The following is a 20,422-nucleotide window of genomic DNA, read 5'->3' as shown; positions in this document are numbered from 1 at the left end:
ACAAGTTTTTATAGCTACGGGTCAGCCATTTTTGGCTAGCCAAGCCACAAAATTGGCATTGGTTGGACCTGATTTGACAGATTTGCAGCCAGGGAATTTCAGGTACTTTAGCATCACTGCCCAAGGAACTCCCTACCATCTTTCTTACTAGGAAGTGGGTGAAGAGTTGCCAGAGTGGCTATTCTGTGGCCGAGGTGCTCCAGATACCACTTCCAACCTTTCTTCCTCTCGGAGCTGGCGAGGAAGCAGGGTTCGTTGTGCAACGTCCAGAATAATCTCTGCTCATTTTCTAAAGCTTTAAGGCTGAAAAGAAGGCTGGTCGAGGGCACAGTTGCCATGGTGAGCAAAAAATGTGGAAGCCTATTTCTAGCCCTTATGGCTGTGAAACATAACACAAAAATTGGATGTGAACAAAAATCAGGACAGTTTATTGCAGCTTGGCGGAGGCAAGCAGTGGGAAGAAGAACTCGAAAGTTCTCAGTTACTGATTGATTAGTTCTTTTCTGTGGCTCCAGAACCTGATCACTTCATAAGATCAAACTGGAACCCATCAGCTTACTTGTCACACTTTTTAGTCATATTGATTAATAAATGGAACAGAGAATTTGCAAAATCACTCTAATCAATGTAGTTTCAACATAGATTTATGCTATATGTATTCACCCACCCCCGAAGCATAGCTCTATGTTGTCTAATGGCTTCTGTCTACCCTGTTCTACAGCAAAATATCTGTGTTTTGCAGTTTGTGGAATGTTTGAGAGATTCTTCCCTTTTGTTCTTAAAAAAACAAAGGGATTAGTGTCATTTTTCTTTGCTAATGGATTCACCAGCAAAGCAAGAGGTGAGCATATAATATAGTGGTTCTTGAACTTCTTTCTCTGGGCCACACTTTCAGAATAAAAATTTGCTTGTGCCACTTTGATTTTTTAATTGATAAGAAATTCTTCGGAAAACAAACAAAAGAAAACCAACTCGTAGCAGTGCTTGATTTTGAAAATATAGCCTTCTATATTCTCTCTGTGTGTATGTATAGATAGATAGACAGATAGATAGATACTATACTACACTGAAATATTTAAATGTTTCTTTGATTGTCCTTGCCACGCTTGCCATCCTCTCCTGCCACACCAGTGTGGTGCATCACACCCTTTGAGAACCACTGATACAAGGTGTTTTAAAAGGCTGCCTTTTTCTCTCTTCTTCCCCGCCCCCTCCAGATTTTGACGATTCACTTTCTCTCTGGAGAGTTGTATCTACTCAAAGTCAATCTCCAAGTTCGCAGTCAACCTCTGACACTGTGGTGAGTTCTAAAATGACAAGTTACCACTGTAAGGGGAGCTCAATACTGTTTAATTGGATTGTTGGAAAAACAAAGGTCCCATTTTCCAGGTAACACGTTTCTGTTGCTTGTTTCACTTACACAACCGCAGCTTTGTGTGCTTGGCTGGGAACAATTAATAAAATAGAAAGTAGGTGGGGTGGGCCAAAAGAAGGGCCGGTGGGTGGTCTGGGTGCAGCTAGGCCCCCTCTCCCTACAACCTTCCTTCTCTGCTTTTCTGTGGGGCTGGACTGGGCTCCTCTGTTCAGGGTGAGAGAGCGGCAGCAGCAGCAGCTACAGGAAGCAGCTGAGCAGCAGCAAGGAGAGAGACCTGTTAAGAGATCCAGTACTGTAAGCAAGCTGGAGGGTTTAACAGCTACCTTTGAGTTGGGTTTTCTAAAGAAAGAGAACCGGAAAACCCAGAAAGTGGAGTGGGGCAGTTGGGGTAATTTGGAAAGAGAGGTTCTTTTAAAAGAGAGAAAAGTTTGCAGGGGGAGAACAGAAAGTGCAGCAGGAGTTGGTGGAGGAGAGGCTTCAGCAGCTGGCAAAAGATTGAGGAAGGATGAGGGAAGGGAGAAGAAGCGGAGCTATGTGCTTCCTAAGACCCCAGTAAGCAAGCTTGGAGGACTTAACAGCCAGATCTTGGGAGGTGAGGGCTGGGGATCGTTGTGGATTTATGTGGTTTTGTTGATGCATGTGATGGCCAGAAACATGAACCTCACATAAGATGCAAGTTACCTGCACTTTGTCACATAACCCCTCCTCACGTTTCCTTTTCAGTTTCTAATCTTATTTATTTTACCTAGTTTTTGTTCTGCTTTTAACAAATTGAAAGTTACAGGTTTTCACCAGGTAATAATAGAAGTATTGCACGACTTACGGTGGCTTCTATGACTGTCAGTAATTCTGTGAGGAAGGGTATGTGAGGAAGGCCCTTTCATCCTGAAAAATAGTTCACTCTGAAAATGTGTTAACTGTGTTGCTGTTTTGTAAAAAAAAAAAGTCCACATATATCTTGATCTTCCATAGACAGGCTGCTGTGTCATATATGACATATCAAGAGCCCCCCCCCCAACCCATTTTTACCCAGTTTCCAAAATCCTTTCTATCTGCTCGCCTGGAGGCAATTCTTATTCACCAGTGGTGCGAAGAATTTGCATGTGTATTGTGAATGTTCTGGTTTAGAGACTGGAAAATTTCTATGTTCAGCCTCCATCCCACTGGCAAGCCATTATTGGAAAAGGCTTAGCTGGTGCAAGAAGCTAACAAGACTTATTTTTATAACTAGCTGAAATTATTATTGATTTTTTATGTATCTTAAGACCTTGTTCCCCTTGAACTCTAAAAATCCAAAACATCCAAGTAGCACAATATAGGAATAAAGAACTCTGTAACTCTGTGATGTTTTCTGGGAGTAAGTCCTTTTCACTAAAAATGCCTTAAAAATCCAGTTTATTATATCCCATCCTTCTGTTTTTAATTATGTAAATTACTAACAGCACAAGCTGGGCAGAGCCAGCTATTTTTATATACCTAACCATTGAAGTGATAGAGGTAATTGCTTTAAATTTAGGCTGCATTTCAGAGATCAGTGAACACAATTGGATTTGTTCTTCCCTCCCCCCTCTCCCCCCCCCCCCCGCATCAATTCTTTATGTTCACACATGGTGCTCTTTGGATTCCAGCAAATGAAAGTTGCCCATGAGACTCTCAATCTCTGGGTTGTGAGTACAGTCCCTATGTTGGGCAACAGATTCCTGCATTGCAGGAGGTTGTAGTATATGACCCTCATGGTCCCGTCCAACCCTGATTCTGTGAATATATATGGACATTTGTTAACAGGAGGCACTGTAATTATTGGTTCTGCTTCCTAGATCATTTCCTCATCGCCATCTCCAGGCTGTGCTGTGGAACTGCAGCTGCCCACCTCACCACCTATAGCTAGAATTTGCGACGTGCCACTTAATCGGCTCATGGCGCAAGGTAAGCAGATGTAATGAAAATGATTCATTTGGAACAAATCACTAACCATGGTCCTGATGCAGAGTGCTATTTGCATGCATGCCAGGGGCTCTTTCCTGCCACCCCGTTCCTAACAGGAGCCTAACAGGAACATGGGTGGCGCTATGGTCTAAACCACTGAGCCTCTTGGGTTTGCCAATTAGAAGGTCGGTGGTTCGAATCGCCGCAATGGGTGAGCTCCTGTTGCCCTGTCCCAGCTCCTGCCAACCTAGCAGTTCTAAAGCATGCCAGTGCAAGAAGATAACTAGGTACTGCTGTGGCGGGAAGATAAATGGCATTTCCGTCCGCTCTGGTTTCCGTCACGGTGCCCCGTTGCACCAGAAATGGTTTAGTCATGCTGGCCACATGACCCAGAAAGCTATTTGTGGACAAACGCCGGCTCCCTTGGTCTGAAAGCGAGATGAGTGCCGCAACCCCATAGTCGCCTTTGACTGGACTGCACCGTCCAGGGATCCTTTACCTTTTACCTAACATTAACCTCCACTCAGCCCCATCTTGTTGCTCACTTTTGCAAGTCTCACAGTGTTCAAGCTGTGGAGAGGATGATAAGGTAATAGCTGAATGCACAGGTCTTCCTTCAAATATCTCAAGATTGCACAGTTTAATTTTGAAGAGCTCTAAACCGAGTGATTCCCCAATTTCCCCGTCCCCCCCATGGACCACTTAAAAATTGCTGAAGGCCTTGGTGGACCACTTAACAATTTTTCTGTCTATAGCAATTGTGCTGTGCTAGACGCTATATGATTTTTAATTGTATTTTTATTGCTTTTTCTGTTTCTTACATATTGTATTTTATTGTACGGCAATTTGCATGCCATAGAATTCAAATTGCAATGCAATAAAATACAATGTAAGAAATAAAGGAAGCAATAAAAATACAGTTTAAAACCACTGTGGCTATTTGATACGGACATGCTGCGGACCACCTGAATGAAGCTTGAAGACCTTAAATTGGGAACCTTTGCTATAAACTGTACTGCGTCCCACCCATATCTTGGAAAGTCTTCGTTGCCAAGGACCCTGTCCTCTGCACTCCTGTGGCCTCTAACCTGGACTGCTCATATTTATCCCAAAGGAGAGGCATTCAGTTCAATAGCACATCAACAGGTCTTGTGTGACGTTTCACATATGATGTGTTATAGTTCAGTTGGTTAGAGCATAGTGCTGATGATGCCAAGGTTGCAGGTTTGATCCCCATATGGGACAGCTGCATATTCTTGCACTGCAGGGGGTTGGACTTGATGATCCTCAGGGTCCCTTCCAACTCTACAGTTCTATAATTTCCATTTCTATGATTTCAAACGAAACTGATGGGAACATAGGAAGCTGCCTTATACCAAGTCAAACCCAGCGAGTCATCTAGCTCAGTACTGTGTGCACTGACTCGCACACAGCTCTCCAGGGTTTTCAGGCAGGGTTCTCTCTCAGCCCTACCTAGACATGATGAGGATTGAATCTCGGACCTTCTGCATGCGAGGCAGATGCTCTGCTACTGAGCTCTGGCTTTTCTCCTGCTCAGCTCCTCAACTCGTGTCCGATGAGACATATACCACCTTGTTTTGTGTAAATCCATTTCCAAGTAGCAACACTACCTGCTTGTTTTGTTCTTTCTCTAAATTGTGTGTTGTAGGTCAGAGCGACACGACGACGACGGCGTCTTCAAGTCCGCATGACTCCCCGCAGTCTACCATCAGACCCAATCAGTGTGCGGTGGTCACTCCCCCTCTCCTGTCAGCAGTGTGCGGCTTGCTGGACAACCTGCTGATTGTCACTCCCAAAGACACCGGCGTTGCTCTTCAGCAAGCACAGACACTAACTGCTCTCAGTAGGTAAGAGATCAATAGCTATTGAGGTCACAGACGAGAGACTGAATGGGACAAGCGCTACCCAAAGCCTTTGTTACAGATATTGATCGAGCCGCTGAGTATTCTGAGAATTCAAAGTTATCCTTTAAAAATCGAACCAGGAGAACCACAGCATTTTGCAGAAAGTAGAGCAGATTTGAAATCTCTTTATAGTTCAGCTACTTTTACTTTACTTGGACTTTTGAGCAAAGCGGTAACTTGTCTTTTTATTACGGTGGATGATGAAGTCCTCGGATTGCATGCTACAAGTATAGACAAGTCATGCTAACTGGAATACTTGCAAAAGAGTGTACTTTGGAAGCACTGGCAGATACATTGGTGTAAATCCTTAAGGTGTTTATAGGCAGTGAAACAAGCGTTGTATGGGAAATGTGCTTGTGATTTATTTATACCCTATTAGCATCATTATTCAAGAGGGACAAGAGAAACCTTAGTTGCTTAGTCTGCTAATAACATAGCGATAGATGCCAAGAGCTGATAGCTCTGAAGTCCCCAGTTCAAATCTACCACCGAGCACAGACTTGTGAGAAGACCTAAAGCCTTTATGCTAGGAGTATTGCTATTTTTATCATCCTGGCTGAACTGTAGCAACTTACAGTTTGTCTCCAAGGAAACAACATCCCACAGCTGACTGCAGTGTATTGCACTTCCCTCTCTGTAATAAGCGTAGGACAGACTTTTGAGAGTCAACATCGTTTGAGTGAGGACTATGAGAGATGGAATCATTAGGATCCTAGCTTAAATTAGACTTTTAAATAGGCTGCTGCTGCTAAACCTACCCCATCTTCTAGAATGTTTCCTAAGTATGTGGACATTTCCTCAGGTACACATACAGGCTTTTGTCTGTTTGGACACAACTGGATTCCATTTTGAATCAAGATGGCAGGCTGAACCTTTCAAAACATCACTGAAACAAACTTTTATGGGAGACTACCAGATTCCCGCGGGTTAAGGAAGGGTTAACTGGGTTGGGGAATGATCACGAGCTGTGATGAAGGCAGGGTACGAGTTTTGTTTGGGACATCAGTGTGGGGCTTGGACTGAATTAATTGTCTCTTCCTGCCTCACGTTCCTGATCAAAAACCCACACCACTTCCCCTACTTCCATCTGCTTTTTTCTGGAAAGAGAAAAAGTCTAAATTCTGTCATTCTGGGTTATTTTAGCTCCCAGTCATGTCTTACCTAAGACTCTCACTAGTGGGTAGAAGTGCTGTCCTCTCCTCCCTCCGGCAGATGGCATAATGTGAACTGCAGCCTCCAGCTGAACATCGAATCACTTCAAGCCGGAGTGGGAAACCTGTGGACAAGTCCCCTCATCCATCATAAATGGCCATGTTACCTGTGGCTCCTGCAAGTTGCAGCCCTGCATCATCTGTAGGGCTGCAGTTTTCCACCCCTGACTTAGACATCCTGTTTGTGTGACTTGTCCTGTCTTCTCCATCCCACCCCCCCAAATTTTTGTTTGTTTCTGGAGGGAGAGATATTGCTTTTCTTTGCATGTCCAGCCTGTCATGCTAACATGGAGAAGCCACTTACACTGTCCTTTCCATAGTGGAGGGAAGGAGGTGCACTAGGCTTTTGCAAGACAAGGAACCGAGGTAACATATGTGTGAGGGCAAAGTTTTGAAGGTGGGAGTTACTGTCTTTGAAGTATCTGTTGTCTCACACATTCTTTAGACATGCCAACAGTCTAGACCAGGGGTAGCCAATGTGGTGCCCTCCAGATGTTAAAGACTACATATTTCATCACCCCTGTCATTGGCCATGCTGGGCACAGGATGATGGGAGTTGATGTCCAAAAACATATGAAGGGTATTATGGTCTAGGCTACAGTTCCACATTGTGTCAAAATGTTAAGTTTATGCCTGTGTCCTTAACACAGTTGTCTTTGTTTCATGGTAGTCTAGTAAATTCCAGCTTGATAGAGAGATGTATCTTGGAAATGAAAGCACCTCTTCCTCAGCCTTTTCATATGGACTACACAAAAATTCAGGTTGGTGGCATACATATTTCTTTTCTATTCCATTCTCTTGAAGTGCATGGGTAGGATGCAGCACATGTTTTAATTACTGAAAGGCACAGGTTTACACCCTAAATGTGCTTTAAAAATACAGATCAACTCTGAAGTAAAGGCTGTTGAGTTGAGTTGTAGGGTTGCATCCTTAATAATCTTCCATTTTATTGATTCAGTGAACCCCATGAAAGGTGCTGCTTCTTTTTGTATTCTTTTTCTTTTTTTGAGAAAAATGTGGTTTTGCTTAAGGGAAAACAATTATAATTGAGTAAGAGAGTTACGTACAACTCACTGTCAAAAAGAAAAGGTGTTGGTGGGAGTGTTAAAATGCAAACCCACAGCATTTTGCATTTTGTATAGTGGTTGTACATGTATGTGGGGGTGGGTTGCAGAAGGGGGCAGGGCGAAGTGGAAAAAACATTTTCCCCTTTTAATCTCCCAGCTTCTCTCCTTGAATGTTACTTTACTCCTAACGAGCCCTTCCCCAACCTGGTGACCTCCAGATGTTTTGGATTACAACTCCCATCAGACCTGACCATTGGTCATGCTGACTGAAGCTAATGGGAGCTATATTCCAAAACATCTGGAAGGTAACAAGCAAGAGATATCCATAGGACAAGTGTTGTGGCTCAGACAGACCACTTCTCTGCTGCAGTTGAGAAGCAGCAGTCGTTTCCAGGTTTGGCTTCCTTCTGCCAGTCACCCTGGGCCTACAAGTCAAAAGGAAACATCATCTGGCCTTAGCCAGCAGCAAGAAGACCAAGTTCCTCTGGGAGGCTCTAACCCTTGCCTCCCAGGAAGGGGAGACCAGCATGGTACCATCTTATTGGCCAGTTAAGGAGCAGCTGTTTGAACCCTTGCTATCTTTTCCTTCCCCATTATTTTTCTCTCTCCTTTTGACATCATGTTTCTGGGTTTTTTGTGTCTTTTAGTAAAGCATTTAGGCCAACCCTCCTCCAACACACAATCCTTTTAAACCTCCTTTAGCCTAATTCATAGCCACATCAGAATCTGTACACCTTTCTGACACCAGTGTTAAGTTTTGGGAGATACTTGGGAAGCTAGAAACTCTGAAGAACAGTAGTCTCAAGATTTTTCTGCATACCTGACACAAATCCAGACCTGAAATGGTTTGGGAGGGTGGAGCTGGTAGGCCCAGATTGTTCCGAGCAACCCAATCCAGGACTGTTTTGACCTGACTCGACCAAAGCCCAGTTCTGCTCGAATTAGTCAAATTCATTTCAGGATTGGGGCTGTGGCTGAATCTGGAGCACAACCCTAGTTCAAAGCTCACCAATTCTGGTCAAAACTGAGGTTTAAAAATACGTGATTAGCAGCTGTTGGTTTCAGTTACCAGAGCAAATTCAGCTAGAAAGAGAGCAATGGCAGTTTAATCATGAAAGACAAGGGTGAGGAATCTCAGGCCCGATAGCTGAATGTGGTCCTCCAGGACCCTCCTCGTCCTAGGACATATCTTTCACTGTCCTTGCTCCATGTCCTCCTTGCTGGAATGGGATCTTGAACTGTGATAACGCCTCATGTTTGTCTAGTAGATGGAGAATGGAAAGGTGTGTGTCCCTGGGTAGCAACAGCTTTTCACACACATACACACACTGCCGAAAGACACGTGAACGCTTGCTTGCTGTAGCTGAGAGAGCTGGTGTGCTTGCACAACCACGTGCCGTGAAAGCTCATCTCCGTCAATTATTCAGGAACTTTTGGAGCCTTGACTGGGTCCTCTGTAGTCGTAAAACTCCGGTAACTGGGTTATGCGGTGCAACTGAACGTGAGCAGTGGCATCAAAGCTCCTTTGATCTCACTTCTCCATGGGAATCTTTTTGTGAATGAAGGGAAAGATAAAGTGCGAGCTAGATCAATAATGTGCCACATCAACTGCAGTTTAATCACCTTTTTTTCCCACACGATGACTACCCGCTAGCTTTTCAGAAGTAAATGGGAAATGCCATATATTTGTTGTGCTGCAATTGAAATTTGTTTTATCATTAGATCCTTGAGAAAGAAACCTTTTGGTATGTGTGCTTAAGTTAACAGATGCCAAATAAGAAAATAGTACAGAACTGAAATGGGTATGGTGGTTTTTGGACAATTTCCTTGAACCCATAATGAATCAGGCCTCTTCTTTTCTAGCCCCATTTTGTGAAAAGGAACAAAACTACTCTCAAAGGGGCAAGTATTCGGGAGCAAATGGAACAAGGGTCATGGTGTAGATTACACTTGGTGCATAGTGTGCAGCTCTCTCTCTCTCTCTCTCTTTTCTCTCTTTAATAATAATAATAATAATAATAATAAATTTTATTTATATCCCGCCCTCCCCAGCCGAAGGGTGGCTAACAACAATAAAACAGTACAACAGTACAACACAACACTCTAAAATCATTCATTATAAAATTAATTCAAAACAAACCCTCAACCATTGGGCCAGAGCTCCGCGAAGATTGCCGAAGGAGGGAGTCAGGCTGTGCCCTGGCCAAAGGCCTGGTGGAACAGCTCTGTCTTGCAGGCCCTGCAGAAAGATGTCAAGTCCCGCAGGGCCCTAGTCTCTTGTGACAGAGTGTTCCACCGGATCGGAGCCACAGCCGAAAAAGCCCTGGCTCTAGTTGAGGCCAGCCTAACCTCTCTGTGGCCTGGGACCTTCAAGATGTTTTTATTTGAAGACCGTAAGTTTCTCTGTGGGACATACCAGGAGAGGCGGTCCCGTAGGTACGAGGGTCCTAGGCCGTATAGGGCTTTAAAGGTTAAAACCAGCACCTTAAACCTGATCCTGTACTCCACCAGGAGCCAGTGCAGCTGGTATAGCACCGGGTGAATGTGATCTCGCAGCGAGGACCCCGTAAGGAGTCTCGCTGCAGCATTCTGCACCCGCTGGAGTTTCTGGGTCAGTCTCAAGGGCAGCCCCACGTAGAGCGAGTTACAATAATCTAGTCTGGAGGTGACCGTCACGTGGATCACAGTGGCTAGCTCAGGGCGAGAGAGGTAAGGAGCCAACTGCTTAGCTTGGCAGAGACGGAAAAATGCCGCCTTTGTTATAGCTGCAATCTGCGCCTCCATGGAAAGGGAGGTGTTGAAGATTACACTCAAACTCTTAACGAACGGTGCTGGCACTAATTGCACCCCTGCAAGAGATGGGAGTTGCCCCCCCCCCCCCCAGTCCCATATCGTCCCGTCCCAGCCATAGGACCTCTGTCTTCGAAGGATTTAGCTTCAACCGGCTCCCATGTAACCATCCAGCCACAGCTTCCAAACATGTGGTCAGTGTGTCTGGGGCCAAGTCAGGATGGCCATCCATCAACAGATAGAGTTGGGTGTCATCAGCATACTCCGGACAAGCTGGGCGAGGGGGCGCATAAAGATGTTGAAAAGCATCAGGGAGAGTATCGCACCCTGAGGTACTCCACACACCAAGGAGTGGCGCGATGACAATTCCCCCCCCAAGCGCCACCCTCTGTCCCCAACCAGAGAGAAACAAGCGCAGCCATTGAAGGACTGTGCCCTGGATCCCCACGTCGGCAAGGCGGTGGTCCAGGAGTTCGTGATCGACCATGTCGAAAGCTGCTGACAGATCTAGAAGAATCAGCAGCCCCGACCCGCCTCGATCCAGCTGTCTACGAAGATAATCTGTTAGGGCAACCAGAGCCGTCTCGGTCCCATGACCAGTGCGGAAGCCAGACTGGAATGGATCCAGAGCCGATGTTTCATCCAGAAACCCACCAAGCTGTTCAGCAACCGCTCTCTCAATCACCTTACCCAGGAACGGAAGATTCGAAACCGGGCAGTAATTTGATAGATCTAAAGGATCTAATGATGTTTTCTTTAAGAGCGGGCGCACCACTGCCTCCTTCAGTTCCCCTGGGAATGTCCCCGTGCCAAGGGACAAATTGATGATATCCCCCAGGAGGGCCTGCACCTTGTCTGGACACGCTCTAATCAGCCAAGACGGGCACGGGTCGAGAGGACAGGTGGTGGGCTTTCCAGCTCGGAAGAGTCTGTCCACATCGGCTGGGGATATCTGGTCGAAGTGGTCCAATACTGGACCCGAGGACAGTCGAGGGTCCTCCAGTTCCTTTATTGTATCCAAATTGGCAGGGAGGTCATGGCGGAGCAACAGGACCTTCTCCGCAAAAAAGCTCGCAAATGTCTCACAGCTGTGTGTCAAATTGTTATTTAAATTTGGCTGTTCATCAAGGGACGTTAAGACCTAATTATACTAAATAATTGCGCCAGGCGAGAGCTAGCGGATGCAATGGAGGCCAAGAAGTAAGACTTCTTAGCAGCCTTCACCGCCATCTCGTAGGTTTTCATAAAAGCCCTATAAGATGTTCTTGAGGCTCCGTACACTTGCTTATGAGCTGAAGGATGACTGGTTGTCCATTGGAATCAGAGCTGAGAAGCGAAGAGTCAAACCTCCCATCCTTGCATGCTGTAGTCTCAATGAAAATTGCCATCTCTTTGGTGGATTGCCTTTTGCAGCCTTCCTAGGTACCCAGATTTCTTGAAAATCTCATTATATGCTCAGCTAGGTGAGGAAGGTGCCTACTATGTGCCTAACAGCTGTTTATTTTTATTTTTTAAGCACAGTATTTTTCTTTTTAAAGGAATCAGTGCACTAATCGCAGGCATTCAGTAGCCAACCTTCCTGGCTCCCCTTGTTTCAGTTAAAGGTTAGAGTAAAACCATCATGGGGTAACATCTCCCATGAAACTTTTTCAGATCAGGAAGCGTGGGCAGACCTGAGGTTGCCGAGGGCTGGAGAGATGTTTAACAGGAAGAAGTCCCACCTGCAGAAATAAAGTAAGCTCAACCACCCACCCACCAAAGTTGTAAGGAAATTCAAAAGAGAAAGAGGCAGAAAACTGAAAACTTTATTCAACAGGAGAAGAAACATTTTGGTTTCAGCACAGCACTTACTAAAACCACAGGAAGTAAGCCATCAGATTCTTGACACCTTATGCTGCACATCAATCACCAAAGCAAGAAGACAATTACTATTACAAGTGTGTAATAGTTCCAGTATTATTAAAGAGGCACTGTTGCTTCTCATGTGGAATGGACCTTGGCTTTAAAATATCATTCTTGTTCTTAGTGACTAATGACAGTTATTTGGATTTTACTCCTATTAACGCCTTCAGTTTCTACCTTTCCTTGTAAACTTGCAAAGTCACTAAGGAGGTAGTAATATCTGGTTCTCATCATGCTTTCTGTGAAATAGAAATGCGGTGGTAATATGTGGTTCTGGTTATGCTTTCTGTACAAGAGACCCAAAATACCACACAACCTTCTGCTAAATGTCGTAATAACCCAACCCCATGGCTGTTTACCAAATTCAGTAGGACTTAATTTCAGATACTTGGCACTTGGGATTGCAGGCTACAGTCTTCAATTGGATATTAACAGTGTAATCCTTTGCATTTTTATTTGGAAGCAAGTTGTTCTGTATGCAATGGTGTTTATATCCAGGTGAGTGTCATGGGACTGCAGTCTAAGAATATCACATCTTTACTGTTGAAATATTTGCATATATTTCAGAGGTGGTTCATAACTTTCTTATCTCTTATATTGATTTAATTTTTTTTAAAACTTCTCATTGTCAAAAATAATTGCTGCAGAAACGTACTACAAGTATCTGAGCCAAATCTTTTGGTTGTTGTTCAAACAGGTTTTGTTTCTACTGCAGTTTGTTTCATCGTTGTCCCAACTGCTACAGTCTTGCTTGCTGGTAGACACTCGCCTGGTGATGCAAGATGCATTATTGACACCTCTCTTGGCTCATACCTTTGTGGTTCTTTCCATTGGCTGCAAGGATGGCTTAGGTAATTGTGTGATAAGGAGTATGTTACTGCAATGCTTTGAACATGAGATCTGTCATTTGGTAGATCTAAAGTTGAGTTAGGGGGACGCGGGTGGCGCTGTGGGTAAAACCTCAGCGCCTAGGACTTGCCGATCATGTGGTCGACGGTTCGAATCCCCGCGGCGGGGTGAGCGCCCGTCTTTCGGTCCCAGCTCCTGCCCACCTAGCAGTTCGAAAGCACCCCTAAGTGCAAGTAGATAAATAGGTACCGCTGTATAGCGGGAAGGTAAACGGCGTTTCCGTGTGCTGCGCTGGTGCAGGCTCGCCAGAGCAGCTTTGTCACGCTGGCCACGTGACCTGGAAGTGCCTTCGGACAGCGCTGGCCCCCGGCCTCTTAAGCGAGATGAGCGCACAAGCCCAGAGTCGGTCACGACTGGCCCGTACGGGCAGGGGTACCTTTACCTTTACCTAAAGGTGAGTTATTTTTGATGTTTAGATCCCTGAAATCTTGTTTCTATATTTTGCTGATGGGCCCTAGCAGCGGCAATATCATCTCTGTGTCCTATTGCCTGGAAACAGAGATTTTACATGACTGTCATACAGCAAAAAAGGGCTGCCCCAGGCCAGATTTCCTCCCAGCCTAGTGTGCTTGTATATATGGCTGCTTTGCTGCTTCCCTGCTACAGGGAACCAAGTCGTGGTCTGGCTTAGTTATACTTCCCAACCTGGCAAGTTCATGTTATTGCTTCAAACAAACCACAAGCTGTAACCATGGTTTGTTCTTGGTTTACCACTCATTGTTTGTTTGTTTTATTACAAATTTTATTGATTGTTTTTAAAAAAAAAAACAATGACCAAACGTAAAGTGTTGTCTTCCAGGGGATATACAGATGCTAAGTATTGTATGCAGTCATCCAAATGGCATCAAAATAGACATGGGAAATCTTTTACGTTACAGATTAAACTCACATCCACAGAGTATATTTCAGTCTAGAGCATTAAGATCATTTCTCCATAGTGGCTGCTGTGACTGAGGCGGTAAGGAGATTACTGCACTATTGTAAATAAATGATATAAATTGAGACCATATGGAGTCATACGCATCTTTCTCTATTATTCCTCTTATCACCCTCCAATCTTGAATTAAGTGCTATATTCTACACATATTGGAGTGAGACAAATCATGAGACTAGGTTCAAACATAAAGCTAAGTCAGATCATGGCTTAGCTTCAAGTAACACAGCAGGAGTGAAGCAACTGATACTTTCTCACTACAACAGCACTCTTGCTCATTCGTGCTAAACCATATTTTGGCTTAGCTTTGCATGTGAACTAAGCCAACGTCCAAAAGTAGTAATCCCTTCTCACTTTCTATATGGGCACTGTATATTAATACTTACTGATCAGAACTATGTGGTTTTTTATTTGTATGTTTAATTGGCAGGGCCAGAGATAACTGCTGCAGTTCACCAAACTTGGGAAGACTCATTCAGCCTTCTCACTACTCTGTTAAGAAAATGTGGCCATGCCTCTCTGCCATTTGTGACTGCAGCTCTTGCAAAGCATTGGATTCCAGTAATCGGTAAGACCTATTTTTCAGGTGCCTTGATATCTGCACAGATAATGATAACTTAAGACCAGAATGTGAAATTTTCAAAGGAACGTGTTTGTTGGAACCACTTTTGCTGGTATTTGATTGCATGCTTGTACTTGTAAGTTTCTTTATTTGCTTTTGTTTATCACGTTCAGGGCTCAACGGAACTCATTTTCAGCTCATAAAGAGATGAACCTAGGTACCGTATTTTTCGCCCCATAGGACGCACCGGCCCATAGGACGCACCTAGTTTTTTTGGGGGGGAAATAAAGAAAAAAAATTTATTTCCCCCCCAGGTGTGGGGCTGCTATCCGCAAGCTGTGGGAGAGCTGCGCAAAGCCGGAAGCCTGGGGCATGCTGAGCTCAGCGCGCCCCAAGCTTCTGGGTGCAGGCAAGCTCTCCGCTAGTTGTGGGAGAGCTGCGTGAATTCGCGCAGCTCTCCCACGGCTTGCGGATAGCTTCTTGAAGCCTGGAGAGCGAGAGGGGTCGGTGCGCACCGACCCCTCTCGCTCTCCAGGCTTCAGCGAAAGCCTGCATTCGCCCCATAGGACGCACACACATTTCCCCTTCATTTTTGGAGGGGAAAAAGTGCGTCCTATAGGGCGAAAAATACGGTATTTGTGTGCTTCTATAGTGATTCTAGTCCTTGGTGATAATGGGATGAACTGGCCCAGTGCCATTTCTCCTCCCTCTCCCAAAGTGGCATGAGGACCAAATGAAAAAGGAGGGTAGTACTTCTGTATATTTTAATAATTGTGTAGAGGAAGGACTACTGACAGGTGTAACTTGAACAGGAGTAGCCCTCCAGATATTTTTATGTACAACCACCATAAGCCATTTTCTCACCCATTGCCTTGCATATGCTTTTTTGTACCCAGTGCCGTAATATGTAGTTAAATATATTTATTTCTGTAAATACTGCAACATTAAATGCATCATCTTTTTTTTTTTTTGTATTTTAGAAACAATATGTGAATGTATGCAATTCTCCGTCAGACACCCTGAGTTGTGTGTGGCCTGCTTGCAGTTCCTTGCTGTCCTGTTTTCTGAAGAGGGGAAAAGAGAGCTCAACAGTAAAGAGAATGCTTGCTACCACCCAACAGTGGTTTTCCTTCTAGATGAGGATGAGAGGAGCCGAGATTCTGTGGCCAAACTCTGTGAATTAATAATTCAGGTAGAAATTTATAATAATCCAATTTCAGTGTGGTGCATTTAAATCTTACTAGTTACATGGGCATCTATCCCACATACTTTGCTGGCTTATTCATTTTAAGTTAATCAAAACAATGTGGGGGGGGGGGGTTGCCCCTCTTGGTGGGAAGGGACTCTATGAAAAGATTCCGCCTGTGAGGCTAATGCAGCAGATCCTCCAGGGTAGCTTAAAAAGTTGCAGCCCAGTTGTGCACCTGCTTACTTGGAAGTAACATCTATTGGTTCAGTGGACTGTGCTCCTAAGTAACTGTAATTGTAAAGACATTGGAACTAATTGTAAAGACGGCGTAAGTGCAGGCATTCTGCTTTCTCACAGACATCTGCTTTGCAAACAGGATGCTGAACTAGATGTGTCGTTGCCCTGATCCAGCAGGCGGCAAAGGTTTTGTGGCTTGGGCCGGTTCACGGTCTTGCAGATGCTGCGGTGGGCCAGAGTGCGTGCGTACACATGTACAAACGCTATTTCTGGTGCGAAGGTGTGCACAGCTTCCCATTGGCTTCCTGCAGCCAATGGGAAGCCGGCCAGCATCACGGAAGGCAGTCTCTGCTCTGCTCCGCACCAGTTTAGCACGGCGCATGGGAGCCGACTGAGTGGGCCGTGGGGGTCTTCGAGTGGGCTGTGGGGGGTCCATGGGCTGGTTAAATGACCCTCATGGGCCGCTTGACTCATGGGCCTTAGGTTTTTGACCCCTGTTCTTATGTATCATTGATATTTGCCGTTGTGTCAGCATGTGGGGGGGAAGATAAAGCAAGTAGTAATTTGACTGGAAAAGTTGAAAATCTGAAAGGAAGGGAAGGTGATGCAGAAAAGAAGTGTCAGATAGAGTTGTGGGTGTTCTTGAAGAAAGGCAGAAGAATAGTGTGAATAGGATTATGGGAGGAGGCAGAACTGGCTCCAGGTTTGAGGTAACCCTCTGATGGGCACATGCTTCTTTCTGTGGGCTCTGTGGACTTTCCTGGCTGTGGAAGTGTTTGAGGCACCATTGAGCAGCAGGGCCTAACTGTGCTTTTGCTATTGTTCTTTGTTTCCCAATATGTCCAGAGGAAGGCTTGGCCAAGAGCATTGTGGGAAACTCAAAGGCTGGCTTAGAACCAACCACATGGGGCTACTCTAATGCTAGACCAGGGGGTGGGAATTAAGGAGGTGGTGCTAGGGAAGGCATCTGCAATGGGCCCTACCAAGACATTGGAGTTATGGCAGCTGCTTGAGGTGCTGATGCCGGCTCTGATAAGAGGGGTTGGTGGCAGCTGTCTCTAGCATGAAAACAATGTTATTGGCTTCTTCCAGAGATGCATATCAGTTTCACTAAACTTTGTTTGGGACCACATAATTCCTCTATTTTACACACTCTTGAGCATGCTTCTCTTATTAAACATAAGTGAAAAAGAAGAACTGAATCCATAAATGGTTTTTCTATCCTAATTCTAACATGCCCATATATTTGTGACACATTTTAATATTATATTAAAACACGTGACTATTGAGTTCTTCATAAATAACAGTAGTGTCCTATATTTACATAGAGTAAATCCCACAATATTCAGTGGAGCATACTGCCAGTAAGTGTAGGTTTTCAGTCTAAGTCTGAATCAAGCCCTCAGAATATCTGCTAAAGCTAGGGGTGTGGAGGAACATTATTTGGCTTTCAATGTATGTTTATTTTCCTATTAAATGTAAGTTGAAAATCTCCTTTGTTATCCCACCCCTTTCTGCCCCTTTGAAATGAAATTTTGCTCTGAGACATGGCAGTGTGTTTGCCTTAGCTTTAGTTCCCTTAACTGCAATATTCAAGTGGTCTGAAAATATTGAAGCCAGTGTCTTCTAAATTTGATTGCTTTATGGACTCAAGACTCTTGGCATCAGATACAGGATAATCCCATCCCATCTTAGCCACAGTGCTGTTAATGGTATTATAGCTGTCTATAAGCACCCTCTTTTCTTTTTCTTTGAGACCTTGGTAAAATATTCTCTTGCGTACTGCTGATAGATATCTTTGCAGAAACAATTCCTGAAGTATTTTACTTCTCTATTTCCCTGTGTAAATTCTTTCTTATTTGATTTACTGCCTTCAAAATCAGGCTCTTAAGCCATGGAATAGCAGTAAAATACTGAAGCACTTCATGCCTTGCTATTCTCAGCTCCTTTTTTTACCAAGTCAATGCCTATAGTTCTGTTACCCAGCGGATTGGGCTTCTAACCCATTTCTTTTGAGCTTTTTATTCTTGCAGTGAGTTCTTCTGTAGATGATTACTCTGGTGAAAATATTACTTCTGCTCAAGTCTGAAAAATCTAGCAGACCTTTACTGTCTAGGACCAAATAGAAGTCAGAAGATAAGCAGATCTTATTTAGGATGTTATATTCATCAACTGGCTAAGGCCTCAAACCTGTTCCTATTCCAATTTCTTTCCATTAATATGACCTGCTTCAGTTTAAATGAAACTAAAATAACTTCCTCTTAAATGACCCATTCAGTGTTTGCTATCTTCAGTCTAATGATGATCCTAATTGTGTTGGAGGAGGAGATTATTGTAATGGGAATCAATGTTCTTGAGGCAGCAGGTCTGGATCCAGTGTATTTTATTGGGAATGCATCTTTTTATTTTCTGTAGGCATTACTTCCTCTTTGCACTTGGTGAATTGAAATGTGCACGTTCAGTTGTTTGTCTGTCCTCTCTGCATTCTTCCACTCTGCCGTGTTGCTTCCTCTCTCTGCTTGCATTTCTTAAGTGATAAAATAACGAAATAACAGCATATTCTGCAAAATGATTTTTTTAAAAAAACATTTATTATATTTACATACATAAAACAGGAGATTTACCCCCCTATTATCCCCCTGTGCACCCACATGCCCCCAATTTTGGCTCTGGAGGGTCAGGAGAAAACACCAGAATTGTTCAAACTAGCAAGCTGATATGCTTGTGCAGACAAAATGCTTGTGATAGTCAGTAATTTCATCCATAGACTAATAGGAGGAGGGTTTCAGAAGTTTCACTTAAGGACATATATATATGTTGTATATTTGTTTTTGTTTTTTCCTGCTATCCTGTGTCTGACTGTAACACAGTATGCGTTGACGATAAGATAAAACAGAAAAGTAAATAAAAATAATTTTAAAAAGAACACACACACATATTCAAAAGTGAAACTCATGAAGAAGTATGTATTTATCACAGAAGATAGTAAAGGAAAGCACAGATGAAAATAGGAACATGAGTGAAAAGAGCTTAAGAGAAAGAGAAAAGCCCATGTTGGGCTCCCATGAAAATCTTAAACCATACAGGTGAACCCCATATGGGGACAAAGTGATTCCAATTCCTCTGTATGTGGATTAAAATTTACACAGGACTAACAATCCTGTTTTGTGGGCCAGGTTTGTGCAAATTCCCTCCCCTCCTCCCCACAACTTAAAAGAAAATAACAGGTTTATGGGGAGGGGGTGAATTGGCTGCATACATTTTACAATCCCTAAAATGTGGTTTAGTGTTATGAGCCTTGGGCTTGTGCTTTCCCCACCCCTGGTGTGGACATAATTTAAAACTGAAGTTTTCAGTTTTGTCTTTCAGTGCCATTTAGTATGTTGTTTGAACTGGACAAACTAGTTAATCTTAAATGGTTCGTTGAAACAAGCCTGCTCATACAAAAGCAGCCCATCCATATTTTTAAATAAGAATGAATAGAGACCAACCTACTTAAAAAGAAGTTGGCTCATTTCAGTTAACCACTGTTAGGATCAACCATAGTTTTTCTGGGTTTTAACAACATAGCAAGCCATGGTTAATCTAAAACAGAAACGAAAGTTTCCAAAGCTCCTACGGCTGCATGAGCCTGAGGTTTGCTGCAAGGTGTTCTTGTAATGTTAAAAACAGCATCTATTGTATAAAATCTATACTATTTCAAAAAGCATCTCATTGTAAGAGACAGCAAGAGACAGGAGTAATAAAGGAGCAATCAAGAGGCAAGACTATATGCTGATAAGTGCTGAGGTTGTGAGGACCACCCTTGCCTTCTTGTTTTGCCACATATTTTGTATCTTGGCTGTTGGATGCTAGATGTTTTTAGGGTGTCCCTGGAAAACTTGGGGTTTTCCCCTGCTATGTTACCATGTAAGCTAGAGCAAACACCACTAGTTCTTCAGCTTCTGTGCCTTGGAACTTACATCTGGTGTTAAAGGTAAAGGTAAAGGTACCCCTGCCCGTACGGGCCAGTCTTGCCAGACTCTAGGGTTGTGCGCCCATCTCACTCAAGAGGCCGGGGGCCAGCGCTGTCCGGAGACACTTCCGGGTCACGTGGCCAGCGTGACATCGCTGCTCTGGCGAGCCAGAGCCGCACACGGAAACGCCGTTTACCTTCCCGCTGGTAAGCGGTCCCTATTTATCTACTTGCACCCGGGAGTGCTTTCGAACTGCTAGGTTGGCAGGCGCTGGGACCGAATGACGGGAGCGCACCCCGCCGCAGGGATTTGAACCGCCGACCTTTCGATCGGCAAGTCCTAGGCACTGAGGCTTTAACCCACAGCGCCACCTGCGTCCCTGGTGTTACTTTAACACCCATCTGGTGTTAAAGTTCCCCTTAGTATCCAGTTGGCTAGA

At 44.2% G+C, this 20,422-nt stretch overlaps 1 protein-coding gene across 4 annotated transcripts in view; it reads left to right on the top strand.

Annotated features, from left to right (window-relative positions):
* The window catches only part of RTTN (rotatin), a 91,869-nt gene that overhangs the window by 53,294 nt on the left and 18,153 nt on the right, over window positions 1–20,422 (top strand). For 3 of the 4 annotated variants that reach the window (XM_077933190.1, XM_077933188.1, XM_077933191.1), the window contains 7 exons: window positions 1,218–1,300; window positions 3,193–3,301; window positions 4,971–5,169; window positions 7,108–7,198; window positions 12,894–13,047; window positions 14,470–14,607; window positions 15,582–15,793. In XM_077933190.1, the coding sequence (XP_077789316.1) occupies window positions 1,218–1,300; window positions 3,193–3,301; window positions 4,971–5,169; window positions 7,108–7,198; window positions 12,894–13,047; window positions 14,470–14,607; window positions 15,582–15,793 (986 nt within the window). The remainder of the gene's footprint in view (window positions 1–1,217; window positions 1,301–3,192; window positions 3,302–4,970; window positions 5,170–7,107; window positions 7,199–12,893; window positions 13,048–14,469; window positions 14,608–15,581; window positions 15,794–20,422) is intronic. The other variant, XM_077933189.1, reaches the window with a different exon arrangement.

This window comes from Podarcis muralis, chromosome 8 (genome assembly GCF_964188315.1).
Source record: "Podarcis muralis chromosome 8, rPodMur119.hap1.1, whole genome shotgun sequence".
Taxonomy (NCBI): Eukaryota; Metazoa; Chordata; class Lepidosauria; order Squamata; family Lacertidae; genus Podarcis; species Podarcis muralis.
This window is presented reverse-complemented; position numbering and strand designations above follow the sequence as displayed.